This window comes from Hakea prostrata, chromosome 8 (assembly GCF_041222555.1).
Source record: "Hakea prostrata isolate BN-2017 chromosome 8, UWA_Hpros_2, whole genome shotgun sequence".
Classification (NCBI taxonomy): domain Eukaryota; kingdom Viridiplantae; phylum Streptophyta; class Magnoliopsida; order Proteales; family Proteaceae; genus Hakea; species Hakea prostrata.
In genome coordinates this window covers 41,556,594-41,572,206 of record NC_142607.1, presented here as the reverse complement: position 1 = coordinate 41,572,206, position 15,613 = coordinate 41,556,594, and the positions used below count along the sequence as shown (strand labels likewise).

General features: G+C 40.4%; 1 protein-coding gene across 2 annotated transcripts in view; it reads right to left on the bottom strand.

Annotated features, from left to right (window-relative positions):
• LOC149007938 (uncharacterized) overlaps positions 1–15,613 on the bottom strand; it is a 59,212-nt gene that overhangs the window by 25,288 nt on the left and 18,311 nt on the right. For both annotated transcript variants that reach the window (XM_089164697.1, XM_089164698.1), the window contains 4 exons: positions 7,613–7,768; positions 7,334–7,490; positions 4,227–4,366; positions 4,111–4,146 (listed from right to left, as the gene is read on the bottom strand). In XM_089164697.1, the coding sequence (XP_089020823.1) occupies positions 4,111–4,146; positions 4,227–4,366; positions 7,334–7,490; positions 7,613–7,768 (489 nt within the window). The remainder of the gene's footprint in view (positions 1–4,110; positions 4,147–4,226; positions 4,367–7,333; positions 7,491–7,612; positions 7,769–15,613) is intronic.

Genomic DNA, 15,613 nt, shown 5'->3' with positions numbered 1-15,613 from the left:
ACTCCCAACTTGTTCCTTCGTCAGTAATCCAAAACAAATAAAAATACTAAAATTATTTAATTAATTAAGTCAAATTCTTGAAAAACCAAAACCCATTGATTGGACTGTTTGTTTTTTAGGCTTGGGCCTCGAAAGCCTAGCATGTTGGTCCAACTAATCAAGTGATTCTGCACCAATATAACTAAACTAACATCTTGGAACATTAGTTCCTTAATAGGTTACAGGTAAGAATCTAAAGGTGGTTCATGTGATTAAGAAAAGCAGCATTGAACTCACGTGTGTTCATGAGACAAGATTGAAGGATAAAAAGCTAAGGAGCTGGACAACTTTTCAGGAGAACAAGTAATAAAAGTGGACGGGCATAATGAAAAAGCTCTAAAGAATGACGCGACAGATGTTAAAGATTGGAGACATTATTATTTCCATCAAACTTGTTAGAGAGAGAATGTTATTGGTGTTTATGCTCCCCAAGTAAAATTAGATATGGTAAGTTACACCTCTGCTAACAATTGGATGCATTAGCATAAGATATTTGTCGAGGAAAAAAGATCGTTAGAGGGGGTGATCAGGATAACCCACACATCATAGGTAAGTATGAGAGGTTGGTGCAGCAGAAGTCAAAGAAGCCTTGAGAAAGATAAAACTACGGCAAGACACCACACAAACTAGGTTAGGATCTAGGAGTTTGTGGGATACATTGGCTTAGATTGTGATCCTAAGTGAAAAAACAAATAAATAGAGCATTGTAGTTCCTACCAAACTACTAGAAGACCTAGGAGTGTGTGGGACATATTGGCTTAGATTGTGATCATAAGTAGATACCAAATAAAAGGAAGAGAAGCATTGTAGTTTCTGCCCGCAAAATAAGGGTGATTTTCAGAGCCACAGTAACTAAGAAGCATAAAACAAATGAATGACACAACAAAATTCTGGGAGAAAGGTATGCAAGCTCATATGAGAAGAAAAACTCATGATATCTCAAAAAATATATTTGGTTTTATGTCAGAAGCCATCTAATGATTGAAGAGGCTAACGAAAAGATGTAGACCTCACTCACAAGAAGAATCTCCATATGGTCTTTATTAACCTAGAAAAGTCTATGACAGAGTCCCTTGAGATTTAATTTGGCAAAATCTTGTAAAGACTAAAGAGATTGTCAAGTATACGTATAGATGTACAAGGGTGTGGTGACTAGCATGAGATTTATGGGAGTCCAAGGCAAGGAGTTCCCCAAATATGGTTTCATATCAAGGATCAGCCCACAAACCTAACTGGTTTACACTTTTTATGGATGAATTAACCAAGCACATCCAACAGGAGGCACCATGATGTATGTTGTTAGCGGATAATATTGTTTTCCTGGGTGGGACAAAAGCACAGAATAACCTTAGCTAGAGAGAGGTAGAGATCAACTTTGGAAACAAGTGGCTTTATGATTAGTAGGTCAATGAGGGAATATATATAATGGATAACTCTGGGAAACTAACATGCAGAAAATTGAGGAGATAGAAAGAAAGACAGGTAACTAACATAAATGACTGAGCTCTACCATAAGAAACGTAGGTGACACAGAGGATGACGTTTCTCAAAAAATCAAAGTGGGATGGGCAAACTGGATACATGTGACCGAAGTACTCCATGTCCCTCTAAAACTTAAAGAACATTTTGTCCTACCAGCTATGATGTCTGGAGTGGAACATTGTGCAGTCAAGAAGTGTCATATAATGAAGCAATGTTGCAAAGACAAGATGTTAGTAGGATATGTGGCAAAACTAGGAAGGGTAAGGGAGGAACAAACACATAAGAGCTGATGTAAGAGTCGCCTCAATCAGCGATAAACTATAAGAATGTCATTTGAAGTGGCTGCCATGTGAAACTGATGGCCTAGATAGGAGTGATCTGTTCCTGATTAAAGGAGCTAAAGAATCTAGGCCTAAAATGACTATAACCGAAGTTGTGAAGTGGCATGCACAGCCTGAGTTTTGTATCAAGTATGACCTCAGATAAGAACCTACTGGAGGGTAGGGATCCATCTTGTCAACACCACATAGCTGACATTTTCCTGAGTTTCTAGATTATCCAATTTCCTTTTTCCTTTTTCATTCTAGATATCACTTCTTCCTTTTTATGAAAGGAAACATGTAGAACACCCATTTAGTTTGGCAATAGGTTGAGTCGTTTTCAATGTTGGTGATCTGAATGGCCATTTACAATACGATCATAGAGGTTATGAAGATTTGCATAGAGGTTTTGAATTTGGTCAAGGAATGGAAAGGGTATCTAAATTTTTGGGTTTTGTGGTTGCTTATGGTCTGTCCATTGCAAACAGCTAATTTGGAAAGAGAACAGTAGCATAAAGTGATGTGAACGTCACAGTTATAGGTTACGTGATGAATAGCATACCTAATTAAGGTTTCAAGATCCTGCAGCTATGGTAATTTGGGATTATAACCCAGTGGCTAGGGTTTATAGGTTAAGGTCACTCTGGGTAGAAGGGGATGCTGTCTACATTCGGCCAGTATGATTTATAGAATCAAGAGGTTGTTATTTAGGTCTCACCTTAAGTTCTTCAATTTCAGATTCAGCCTATGGTTTTTGGAATTTTGCAATAACAAGGGAATGTCTATTCTCGGGCTTGGGAGGGGTGGGTCTTGGCTGCTGCATAAGTCAATGGCTAATGAGGTTGAGATGAAGTTATTTCCAAGGGGGATTAAGGTTTGGACCGTTTGGTATAGTGGAAAGAAGGGTTTGAGTGTTTTAAGGTTTTGCGAGAATTTTCGAGGTTGCGCCAAGAAAGAGAGGATATGGAGAGGGCTGGGGAAGGCTCTAGGGTTGGAAATGGGGGTGGGAATCGGTACTTACTTGCTGTAGTTTATGGAGAGATTGTAGAACAGTAGCTGCAGCTGCTGGAAAGTGTGAATTTAGCTGTGGAAGGACTCCAAGGCTGCCACAGGGTTTCCTCCTCTTGGAAACCCTACACAGCCCACTAGAACCCTCGTCGGCTACAAGTTCTCTGCATATTTTGTTCATTGATCAAATCAGATTTGTTTACAACCCCTGGTCCTGAATTCATGGCCAAAAATAAGGAACTCCTAGTGGGACTCAATACCTAGAAAGTCCTATTTGAAATAAACTCACAACTTAAAAGACTTACTACTCTAAATAGAACTCCAACTAAGGCTTATCAACTACTAATTACAACCAAAATTTAAAAAAAAACAAAAAAAATATAAAATAAAAATAAAAAGAACCAAAATTAGAGATAGAAAAAGAGTACTAAGTACTAACTAATGCTTGGACCATTGACTACAAGAGTCCTCTTCAAACTTGGAGTACTAGATGGACTAGGACTTTTGTCACATCTTATCAAGGAGTTATCTAATCAACAAGTGAAAAATAGATCTGTAGTCCTCATGAGCTTCTGCTTTCTAAGACTAGGCTAGATAGTGCAGGGAACCTGGAAAATGACCAAAATGCCCCTGCTGGTTTGGTTCTTCAGTAGGGTCGTGGGAGAAAGGCTGCTGCCCTAGGTCTTCTAGCAGCTACAATTGGGAGGGTCCTGGTGGTTCGCATCATAAAGTCACCCATAGAAGTAGACATCATAATTGCCAAAAAGGACTCATTCTAACTAGGTCTGACAAATCCGGAAGCACTTACAGTTGTATACAGGGAGAGCTTAACCACTCAACATTTATTGGTGGTCAAGGATATGTGTCTCTCCATGTAGGATCATAAGAAAAGCAATCAATTTGATATCCCATGATCCCATCTAGGCATCTACATAGACCTTTCAGCCTGACTGAAATATCTGAGACATTGAGATTGAAGGAAATTTTGCCAAAATCTTGTCCTTTTCGGTGTGACATTCTGGTTGGTCATTTCAGTAGGTTTTATACTTAATCAAGGCCTGATATTTCATAGAACCTATTTTAGGCTATAAACATATGTAAATGTTCATATTGCAAAAATGGTTACCCAAATAGAACATCATGGTGTAATATCTTAAAGAAAAAAAAATATGCACGTACACCTCAGAAGAATAACTGAATCAAATCCCTGCATGGTTTTATCTCATTCATTGAAGGAATAGAAAAGGATCATCATCCTTACTTGCAATTGAGTGTGAATAAACTCGAGCTTCAACTCCTGAAAAGATATAGCTGGTAAGCAATCTTGAAGTCAACAAAATGTAAAATTCCAAGGTCAGGGGAAGATAATATGGTTACTTGGTCCTGAAGTGCTTCTTTCAGCTGAGAAACCAAAGCTTCTCTAGTTGCCTTAACACTTTCAAGTTGCCTGATACATTGCCGCAGGACATTGTCTTGCTCTTGTAGTTCATTAGCTAACATTGGATCCTGTTGGTTTCCTGATCAAGAGAAAAATAATGAATTAACAAATAAAATAACCATCCTGCTAAGAAGAAAAGAGGGATATTATGCCCAAAGCTGCAAGATAATGTCACTAATGAAACTATTTAAGATGCTAGGGTACATATTAACAAAGCTAAGAACAATTAAGTTACTGTTTTACCCCCATTATTATACTGAAGGATCAGATAGTCCTGCATTCAGAGGCCCAGGAGGGATTGACCAGGGTTTTAAATTAATGCAAACTTAAGTAGTACTCATGATACACACCTCTAGCATTACCCCAACTTTTACCCCTTTATTCAGCTTATATTCCTTTAAACAACAAATCTGGATGAACTTATAAAAAAAGAGGAGACACTTCTCACATGTTGATTTCATCTTCTTGGTTCAAAAACCATCCTGTTGGACACGAGGTGCTACCGTTCAAGCAGTCAAATGGAATTAGCAGGGAGAAAGTCCAGATGTTGATGTGGGAATTACTCATGGTACGAGAACTCAGTCTCAGTGGCCAACTCAATGGCCAAAGAAACTGAATTGGACCAAGCTCTAACTTAGACTCTTTTTGGTATCAATTATCATTCTCAATTATAAGAAATTTTCATTATTTTAAATTGTTTGACATCTATTATCAGTCTTATTTTTATTTAAAATAATAGAAAAACCTCCAAAATCCATAATGGACTTTTTGTCTATTATAGATTATGGTGAGAATTTCATTTTCTTCATTTATGCACAAGTTTACTTGAAATTTTATAGATAAGATGAGGGTAAAATAGTCAATACATATTTTTTCATAAAAACCATATTTCCCCCCCCCCCCTCTTTTCTCACTTACTATTATTTTCTAACAATTTTTTTATTTTGACACCAAATTTATTTTTCATTCCATAATTTATTTTCGACAAAATTCACCAAACCATTTTTCATTCTTGACCAATAATAAATTCTTGTACTTATTCTTTTTAAATAGATATAATAGAGAATGAGAATTGATACCAAAAAGAGCCTTAGTCGGGGTAATATTTTTCAAACCAACTCAGTTGAGCATCTCAGTGGGGTTTTGATGGGGGATGTCTAGAACATACCATATAGCCGATTTGGGCCTTCTGATTATAATGGAACTATCAGGGGAGAAGTGGCAAGGGGGGAGAAAGACGGACCAAATACAAGTTTGACTTTAGACCATAGGTTGTAAATGCTACAATGTACCGAAAGTCCTAAATACCCCATTCTAAACATACTTCAAAAATAAAAAAAAGTAATCAAACCATACATTTCATGTAAAACAAACTTCAATAACCATTAGAAATGTTAAAATAACAAGGGAAAATTTCAGACACACCCCCAAAATAATTGACAAGAAGCATAGACACCCCCCCCCCCATAAGTATGCCAAATTGGCAAAAAACCCCTATTCTGTTAGAACCATGAATTTGTTAAATAAAAGACAAATATGCATTTAGTAGTATTTATTTACTAAAAGTAAACTTACAATTATACCCTATCCTATTTATCCCTTTTTTTCAACATCATAATCATGATCTCCCTCCTTGGCTTCTCTTCTCTTCCATTTCTCTGTGTTTGGATCTTCACCATTTTCAATAGTTTGAAACTGCTCATTCACCCCTACAACCTTTGGAAGTCACAACTTATAGTGTGCATGTTCTTCTTTCTCTCTGCCCATACATTCCTGGTTGCAGAATTGTAAGCAGAACAGGAAGATGGGAGAGAATAAAAACTGAGTTTTAGAAGAAGTGAACAAGTGGGAGGAGATTCAGATTTGGGAAGCAAGGAAAGACGAACACCAGGGGCAGTTTCCATAGATCTCTGCAGTCAGAATTGCAGGCATTCTCATCTCAGTTTTAAATGGGATACTATCATAAAGGTTTCATACTAAATGGATTTCGGCGATCTGACTAGATCATCCGCATTTCCTCAAAAATTACTCATTAACCCCCAATATTTTCAGTCAACGGCAACCTAAAAATCTGCCACAGGCTAGGGAAGAAGAAACAATAAGAAACTCTATAAACCCAGGTTGTGGCTCTCTCCCACGACTCCAAGTCTTCCTCAATGCTTTTTTTTTCATTCATTCAAATCTGAATCGTTTACAAGATGTGGGGGCTTTTTTATAGCCTCATTACATTGAAGGAATGCAAGTAGGAATCTCCAACTTGACTCAAATTAGGAAACATAGTTGGACTCAAGTTAGGGAATCCAAATTGGATTAGAATTACCTATTACCACTAGATTTAACTTTGTGAACTAAAAAAGAACTCTTAAGTAAGAATTCCTATAAAAATACAACTAACTTCCAGAAGCAATCCTACTTGAAAATTTCATTCCAACTGGGAATCTTACTTAGACAAGGACTCTATCATAACTCATCAATAGATCTAGAATCCTTGTAAGGAGTGGATTCTAAGGGAATCCCCCTCTAATTGGGACTTCCAACCCAACTGGAACTCTTGAAGAGTAACTTGACCAAAACAGAACTCAAAAATAAAAGTAGATATAGACTCCTAACAGCTGTTTGCACTGAACTAACCCTACTGGGTCACCAAAAGAGAGGGTAAAATGACCAAAATATCCCTGGTCAGATTCAGCCAGCTCTTGGTGTTGCATGATTGTGAACTGAATTTGGGCCTAAAATAGGAAGGCCCTATGGTTGCCAATCCTGATTACATCAGGTATTCTTACTAAAACCTGTATGGGTACTTCTCTTCCTCTTCTCCATCTGCTATCTTCTTACCTTCTTGGGTTAATTACAGATCCTGAGTTATAGCATCATGCAAAAGCAGAGACAGATCAACAACCAAAATGCCTCCTTGAAACAACAGGTCCTACTTATTATATAGAAGTTGCATTTCTGTTATGTAAAAAGAGAAACAAAATAGAGCCTTCAATCAATGTAATATGAATATATGATACACTAAACAAGGCATCATTAAGTGCAACTCTACCTTGCATGCAGGCACTGTTAACATCATCTTCCATTTTCTCAACATGACGAACAGCAGCTTTGCATTTGTTTAAAGCAGTGTCTTCATTGAAATGTTCCTCATGCACAGCTTGAAAGGCAGTAACTATTTTTTCAGCCATTCCTCCAACAGCCAATTTCTGTTTTCAGAATGACAACCCATAAGACACTATTTTCCTATCTAAAACAAAAGCATGAGCAAGATATATAATTCCATGTATGAGTAAGACAATAAGTCAACACTGAAAAGGAGTGCTCTTACCAGTCTGATTGAGTGAGCATCCTTCTTTACTATCCTGATTGAACTTGAACCTTTTCCATTGCTCTCCAATGAAGGTGGAGGATCTTTACCAAGCATTTCTTCTTTAAGACTCCGACCACGAGATCCAAAGACTTTCCTTTCCTCCCATATGTCTACCTGAAATTTCAAATCGGTAGCTGAAATAAGTAGTGGACATTATGTCCCATGCTGCTAAAGGTTAAAAGATGCATAAATTAACAAATCACTATGATTTATTTTCTTGTTGAGACATTTATATGTATTGGCACTTAAAAGAAATATTTCACTAGGTATATTGACCTAACACCGGTGGGAGGTAATATTATATAGAGAAAGGCAAGGCCTAACAAGTTGAAACAGTCGAACAATTACTGAGGCAGCCTACAATTCTCGAGACCTGTTCTGTACGGTCCCTAGTTTCACAATCCCACAACTTCAAGGAAATACATGATCTGTCCGAATTGGTCTGAGCTCAAAACATCAAAGCTGTAGCTCCGCAAACCTAGCTCCATATAAAAAGAATCAGATCACTCCGAGCTCCAGGGAGTGAATTATGTCCATTTTACTGAGCTTTGGCTAGAACTCTGTCATGTGGGCAAACTGTATACAGCCAACGGCCTGTCAATGACTAGACTGGCGGACTCCTGGTGATTGACTAGTTGCTCCCAACAGTTATCTCACAAAAATGAAATAGGCAATTTTTTACAGCTACTTCCTAAACAATTGACTAGTTACTGAAGGCCAAAAGAGTTGTCTGAGAATCTTTTGACCACAGTTTTTCTTTTTCATTTTTTGTCCTCTATTTATGAAAGGTTTAGGGGAACTTCGCCTAAAATTCTCTTGACCATTGTTTTTATTTTTCATTCTTTCTCCTCTAAGCATACAATGCCTTGATTTACAATTTATCCTGATTTAGAGATAATACAAGAATCATAGTATCATGTAACATGAGAACTATAGCATTAGGTGCTTATAACTTACATGCTTTACCATCTGAGGTTTGTCCTTTCATTTTTGTACACCGAGCCATGCAAGATATATTTTTAAATGAGTGGAAGCACTCAAACAAGCTTCAGAGTTTCAGAGTGTTCGGTTGGAGATTGGGGAATCCATGGTGTTGCAAGAGTTCTGAAAATTAACCTGGAAAGCTACTTGGACTTGAATATGAGCCCAGGAGATAATTATGAGGAAGCTTGATCACAATGCCATTTTAAAGTAAGTCACAAAGTCATAAGTCGAAGTGCGTATCACTCGGTAGTGGATGTAGGCAAGGCTGTCAAATCACTCTAAATCTTATTGTTTCTACCCTAATCTTTTTTCCCACTCTCTTTTATTTAAGAGCACTACTTAAAATCATTGCATTAACCATTTGTTTTGGATAGTAAGTCTTTATTTGGGTAGCCTAAAGTCCCATCAAATCTATAGATGAGCATCAAAGCAATTCACTCACAAAAGGCCTAACAACTAAAAAGACAACATCATGTTGACAAATAACTCATCCAAGATCACAAAGCTCTCAAGTATCTTCATTCTGCATGATCCATAAGCAATCAGCATGCTAAATGGATTTCGCATCTCCAGAAGTTCAACTGCACCTTGAAATACAAAGCAGGTGAAGAAAACCAAGAAGCCTGATGCGTATTGTGCCACAAAGTATCCACAATGTTTACATCCACCACTCATATTATTGGACTTCGAACATACACAAGATGAGTAAGAACTGAAACTAATTTCCCAACAACTTTAAGTAAGATATATCAATGAGAAACGGATGTGGAACTACTCTTTACCTGATGGCAAATTCGGGCTAGGGTCACCTCTATATCCCAATTCCCAAACACCCTCCACAGAAGCATCTACTTAGGGAATTACATGGCAGCGGAATGAGATGACACTTTGGTGTCAGCAAGATGTATCCTGCAATTGTTGATTCATCCTTTTGGCCACACTAGCAGCATGAAGTTGAGAAGCAGGAACACAATTTTCTTGCCTTTGCGCTAGAAGGTGCATTTGTTCTCACTGCCGATAATGGTGACCATCGAAGAGCCATGGTTGATGTCTGAGAGCTTCATGGGAACTCTGTTGCACCATATTTCATCTGAGTAGGAGTGTAGATTTACTGGTACTAAGCACCTGATAGGCTGATACTGACTTCCATTCTAGCACTGTTCAGGAGAGATACCTTGTATTGTTGTGGATGCCTTTTAAGTCTTCAGTCCTGTTCCTGATAAAAGTCTCAGAGAAAGTGATGACACTGCTGCCGCTGTCAACAATCATCTGTGCTAGGAACACTGCAACCTTCACTCTGGTGTAGAATATATTGCATCTCCTCCGGTCTGCTTGTTCAGTCCCCGAACACTAGCATCTTGGCCAGCACGTTGACGTGGTTGTCGGGTTCTATGTACTCTTCCATGAACTATGGATCTGGTTCTACTTCAAGTGGATGACAAACTACTTCCTCTTCAGTTCCCCACTGGTTGGAGTCAAATACAGCGACTCCCCTTCTTTGGGGAAAATCCCAAGCATAGTGGCCCTTCTCATGACAGTAATAACATTCCCTAGGGTTGGTGGTGGTGGTGGTAAAACTTCTCCTAAGTCCCAACTATAGTCCTGCATGGTGGAGCAGTAATAGGGGTAGTTGCAGTGGGAGGTGGCCTGGTGTATGCAGGATCTTTCCTGGCATCTTAACATTCCCTTAGGGCTTTATCAAAGGTCTCTCAAATCAATAATGTCAGTGACCCCTAGAACTAATTGGATATCTGGCTCTAACCCCAGCTTAAACCTAGTCATGGTTTGAAGTTTAGTCTCTAGTACCAGTTTTAGAAGCCAAGGAATCAAATTGTTGGATATACTCTAAAATTCATAAGTTCCCTTACTTCAAAGTGTGGAACTGCTCTTGGAGTCTAGTCTTTATAGTGCGGGGGAGATGCCTCTTTGTCAGTTCTCTCCTCATCTGGTTCCAGGTAGTGAGTTCTTTGCCTTCGCAATAGCATTCACACTCCATGGTATTCCACAGTCTCTTGCTGCACCCACCAATTTGGCTCTGGCCAACCTCATCTTTCTGCCCTCCGACAGATCGTACCAATTTCAAAAATATTGTCTAGGGCTGCTCTCAGTAGTAGAATACCTGAGGACCTAAAGATCCATTGACTCAGCTCCAGTTTCACTTTGTGATGATTGACACTCCTTCTACGGTCATGTCCTCCAATAAAATAAGAGCGGGAGTGCTCCTCTAAAGAGGTTGGGACTAGATCTCAATGGTACCAAGGTCTCCCTTCAATATAATATCTTTCATAATTTGGATTATCATACCTTGACTCCCCTCTTCTGGCCATTTCTTTCCCGGTCATCTCTGGTTGCTTGTGGGTGATATGGTTCCTTGTATACTTCATCTATGTAGCTCTGCGCTCCACTGGTCTATCTATGCTAGGGTATATAGATCTACGAATTCAATTTGGGTGTTCGTGGTGGAGTCTGGATCGATTCTCCGGATCTTGCCTGCTCCTGATTTGTCACACTTGTGTTTAGTTCTTAGACTTGGGTAGCAAGTCCTTGCACTTGTGCCATCATCTCCTATTGAGTTTTCTAGATGCTCTTGAGCTGTCTAGCAATCACAGGTTCGCCCATGGACACGATTGGTGGTCCTTCTACCTCTAGTTGTTGGTTCATCTAGCTTTGACACTATTGATGCAACCCAAGGTCCAGTTAACCTTCCAGGACCCTCAATTATTAGAACCAGCTAATAAATGGGCTAATAAAAGGTTATTGATTTGTTGACGGGTTTGTTTTGGGTAAAGAAAGGGTAAGCTATGAGTTATGGGATGTTTAAATAATTACGGTTTCCTTATGGGATGGTTGTGCTGAAGAAAATGGGTAATATAATGTTTATCTTGGTTTTGGGAGCTTAAGGGAGAGGTTTAGTGTTTTAACAAAATTAAGATGGGCTGGTGGTTTTGAGATTACTAGGGTCTAGGTTACCCAAAGATCCTATGGGACGAACTAGGGTTGGAAGCAAAAGAAATGGGTTAATATGGGTATGGTTCGAGATACCCAAACTTACCCAAGGTTGGTAACGGAAGCCAATGATTGGGTCTTGGGATGGCTAAGGTTAACAAAGATGGGTTCTAGGGTCTTGTGGCTAAAGGGGAAGGGTTCTTGGTTGAATCTTTGATGAATTCTTGAAGGTGTTTTGAAACCCAATTTTAGGGTTAGGGTTTTGTGATGAATTCCCCAGCAACTAAATCAAGAACAATATGGGATACCTACTGAAATAGAGGGGAGTTGGATGGAAACTCTAGGGAACAATAGATGGGTTCTAACGAGATGAGGAAAACCTAAATAATTAACAAATCTAAATGGGTTGGGATCAACTGGGAAAAAGGAAAATTAGGTTTTTCAAAATAGAATTGGAATTGACAAGGGATCTTATGATGGATATGGGTTGGAAGGGAGAAGGATCTTATCTTCTTCTTCTTTTCCTTTCTTTTCTTTTCTTCTTTCTTTCTTTTCCTCTCTCTTTTTTCTTTTCTTTTCTTTTTCCTTCTTTTTTCGTCTTCTCTGTTTTCTGATTCTGCCGCAGGAAGAAGGGGCAGGGAGAGATGGCCAAGAGCTGCGAAGCGCTATTTCCTTTCTTTTTCTTTTTCTTTTTCTTTTTTTTTGGGGGGGGGAGGGGGGTCTCATGAGGTAAGGGAGGGGTTGGGTAGGGTTAGGGGGAGGGCCTGGGGAGCCGTGGGGGTTGGCGACTGTTGCTGCCAGGTCACAGAAGCAGGGAGGAGGAGCTGAGTGTGTTGCGCAAACGGGTGGGTGGGGGAAGGATTTGTGATGGCAGGAGAAGGGAGGGAAGGGAGGGAAGGGATGGGAGAGGCCGCAAGTGAAGGGGAAGGGTTAGGGGAGCCATGCGATGGGAAGGGGCTGTACTTGAAAAACCTGATGTCATTATTGGAAGAAGATGCAGGAATTCTTAATGGAGATGCTGATCCTTGAACAAGACTATTAATTACTCAACCATGGCCTCCTCAACAATGCCATGATCCCTAACTCAATGTTATTCAATAATCAGACTTTAGAAGAACAAGGAAAGAATAATGTATTTATAGCCCACTAAAAGACCCTGACTCTAAGTCGGATTCCTTTATAGATTACGATCCCGTTACAATCACAACCATCCAAATAAATAATAAAAGATCTAATGGAATCTCCTTGAAAATAAATTCCCCCTAAGACTTAAAACACTAAGGAATTCTTCTTGTATATAAAAAATGTCGAAAATCTTATCTTTAAATAAGAGTCCCAAGACTCAAGAACTCTTACTTAACTTAAACTGGACTTCCTAATTGACTGAAAGTCTTCACAACTTAAAATTAAATTCTGAAAATTGGAATAATCCAAAAATTAGGGCTTGGCCTGACCAAGATACCCCTCTAAGAGTATTCGGCCAGCCCAAGGTGGGCCCTTTTGGGTGGCCGTGCGGCCCCTCAAGGGTTTTGGCCAAGGGGAGATTTTTAGTTCACATCACCAGGGGGTTGTTTTGGGCCAAAATTCCACGCCTTATTGGGCCTGCAGGCCCTGGTTACATCAAATCAATTCCCCACAAACCCTGAAGTTGTGTGGAGTGATCCAAGGGCATGGCATGGTGGTTCTGGTTGACTGCAGAGCATCACACAACATATGCAACATGATTTAGCAGAGAAGATAGGGCTAAATGGGTAGGAAAAGGGATTCAAGGAAATGTTAGGTGACGAGCAGTGCATTCCAGGTCAGGGTGTTCGTCAAGGGGGGCCGGTTGAACTTTGCGGTGCTGCTTTCACACTGAACTTGCTACCATTCAACTTGGGGACTGTTGATGTTATCATGGGTATTGAATGGCTATCCAGGGTGGGAGAAGTCTGGAGTAACTGGAAATGACAAGCTATGAGTTTCAAATGGGGCGAAAGCTCATAGATTACAAGGAGACCCATCTCTGCCTCACAAGGAGACGATGCATAAACTATGGAGAATGATGCAACTTGGTGGCGAGGGTGTGAGCGTGGAGGGTGTGGGGGCTGGGATGGGGGGGTATTTTGGTCATTTCATGAATGAATTTTTTTTTTTGGATGAATAATTAAGATAAATTATTGAGAGCAAAAATACGAGCACATGTACAAAGAGGGGAAAAAGGGGGGGACCCAGTCAAGGAGGGAACTGGAAAGAAGATGTGAGATTCCAAGAACTAACAATCAACCTATTTCTTGGAGTGTCAACAACAGGGGTATGGGGGAGAGAGAGAGAACCTCGAAGAAGCATCAAAATAGATGGCATTCTAAATCATATCTCATGATCGGGATTTGGAAGCTCATCTTCTCATGTCACGCTCCCACCAAAGATGATGGATAGTGGCGGCAACGACAAGCTTACCCACATGGTTGCATATAGTGTCATTGGCAAAGCTTCTTAGGATCCAATTCCAATCTCGGGCAAAGCCAAAAGAACATCGCGATCGGGGCCAAATAGAAGTTAGGGCAAAGGTCCAAACAGAGCGAGGGAGCGGGCAACAGAAGAATAGATGGTCAAGGTCCTCTAAACTATTCCAACAAAGGGTACAATTGGGAATGGCAGGGACATGGCCGCTAATGAGGAATGCTTGGGTAGGAAGAGCAAGGTTAAGAGCTCTCCAAAGGGTAAGGGAGTGGCAGGGATATGGCCTTGGAACCAGAAGGGGAGTCCAGGGGGCAGGGGGAGGGGTTTCAGAGGAGGCTCCAAGCGGAGGTAGTCGTAAAGGATGTGGAAAGGGGATGAAGCCAGGTAATACAATCAGCTACATGGGATGAAGGGGGGGGGGGGGGGGAGTTCCAAACATGTGTGAGACATGGGTGGGGGGGGAACAGGAGCCATTGGAGATAAAGGAGGAGAGGGGGTGGATTTTGGGATGCGGGAGTCATAAGCAATTCTAAGGCCAAGGAGAGTGAACAAGCTGCCCATCGGATGCCAAGGGTCGAGCCAAATGGAAGTGGTGGTACCAATAGAAACTTGGACAGAAATGGCGAGAAGAGCACGACCACGGAGGAGCAATAGCTTTCTCCAAATCCAGGAGGGATTGGAGGGGAGCGGGACAATAAAAAAAGAATCAAATTTAAGGAGCTAGGAATAGACCCAGGAGACCCAAATGGGATTATGTTTGAAGGCGATCCTTCAAATGAGTTTAATGAGACAAGCCACATTCATATCAAGGATTCAGCAGATTCCAAGACCCCCTTCAGATTTTGGACAGCAAACGTCCCTCTAGCAGATAGGATGGAGGAAACGGGAAGCTTCATGGCCTTTCCAGAGGAAAGCACAGAAGGTGGAATCCAAAGAGTTGACGGTGGATTTAGGAAGGGAAAAGATACCACACCAGTAAAGGTAGGAAGATTGGAGAACTAAGCGGATAAGCACCACTCTCCCAACAAACGAAAGCAACTTACCCTTCCGAGTTGAAGCTTCTTCTGAATATGATCGAGCATAGGGGAGCATGGTGGCGGGTAAGCCTACTAGGGATGAGAGGTAGGCCAAGGTAGGTTACCGGGAAAGAGCCGAGGTTAAACCCAAAAAGCCAAAGAAAAGAGGCTCTAGTAGTGTCAGATATACCCGAGAGAAAGATGGTGTATTTCTCAGAGTTGACTCTAAGACCCGAAAGGGATTCAAAGAAGGAGATGATGGATAAGATGGAAAAGATAGAGGAATGGTTGGCCTTGGAGAAAATCATAAGATTATCCGCAAAAGCAAGGTGGGTAAGCTTAAGGGATTTACATTTGGGAATGGGAGAAATGAGAAGTTGATCAGTTTTAGATTGGAAGCGGCGGGAGAGAACTTCCAGAGCTAGGGTGAAGAGGTAGAAGGAGAAGGGACACCCTTGGAGAATACCAACTCGAGAAGAAAAAAAGCCAGCAAGGGATCCATTAGTGATAACCGAGAAGTGAGGGGTGGAGATGCAAATCTTAATCCAGTGAACAAATGAGGGGGGAAAAC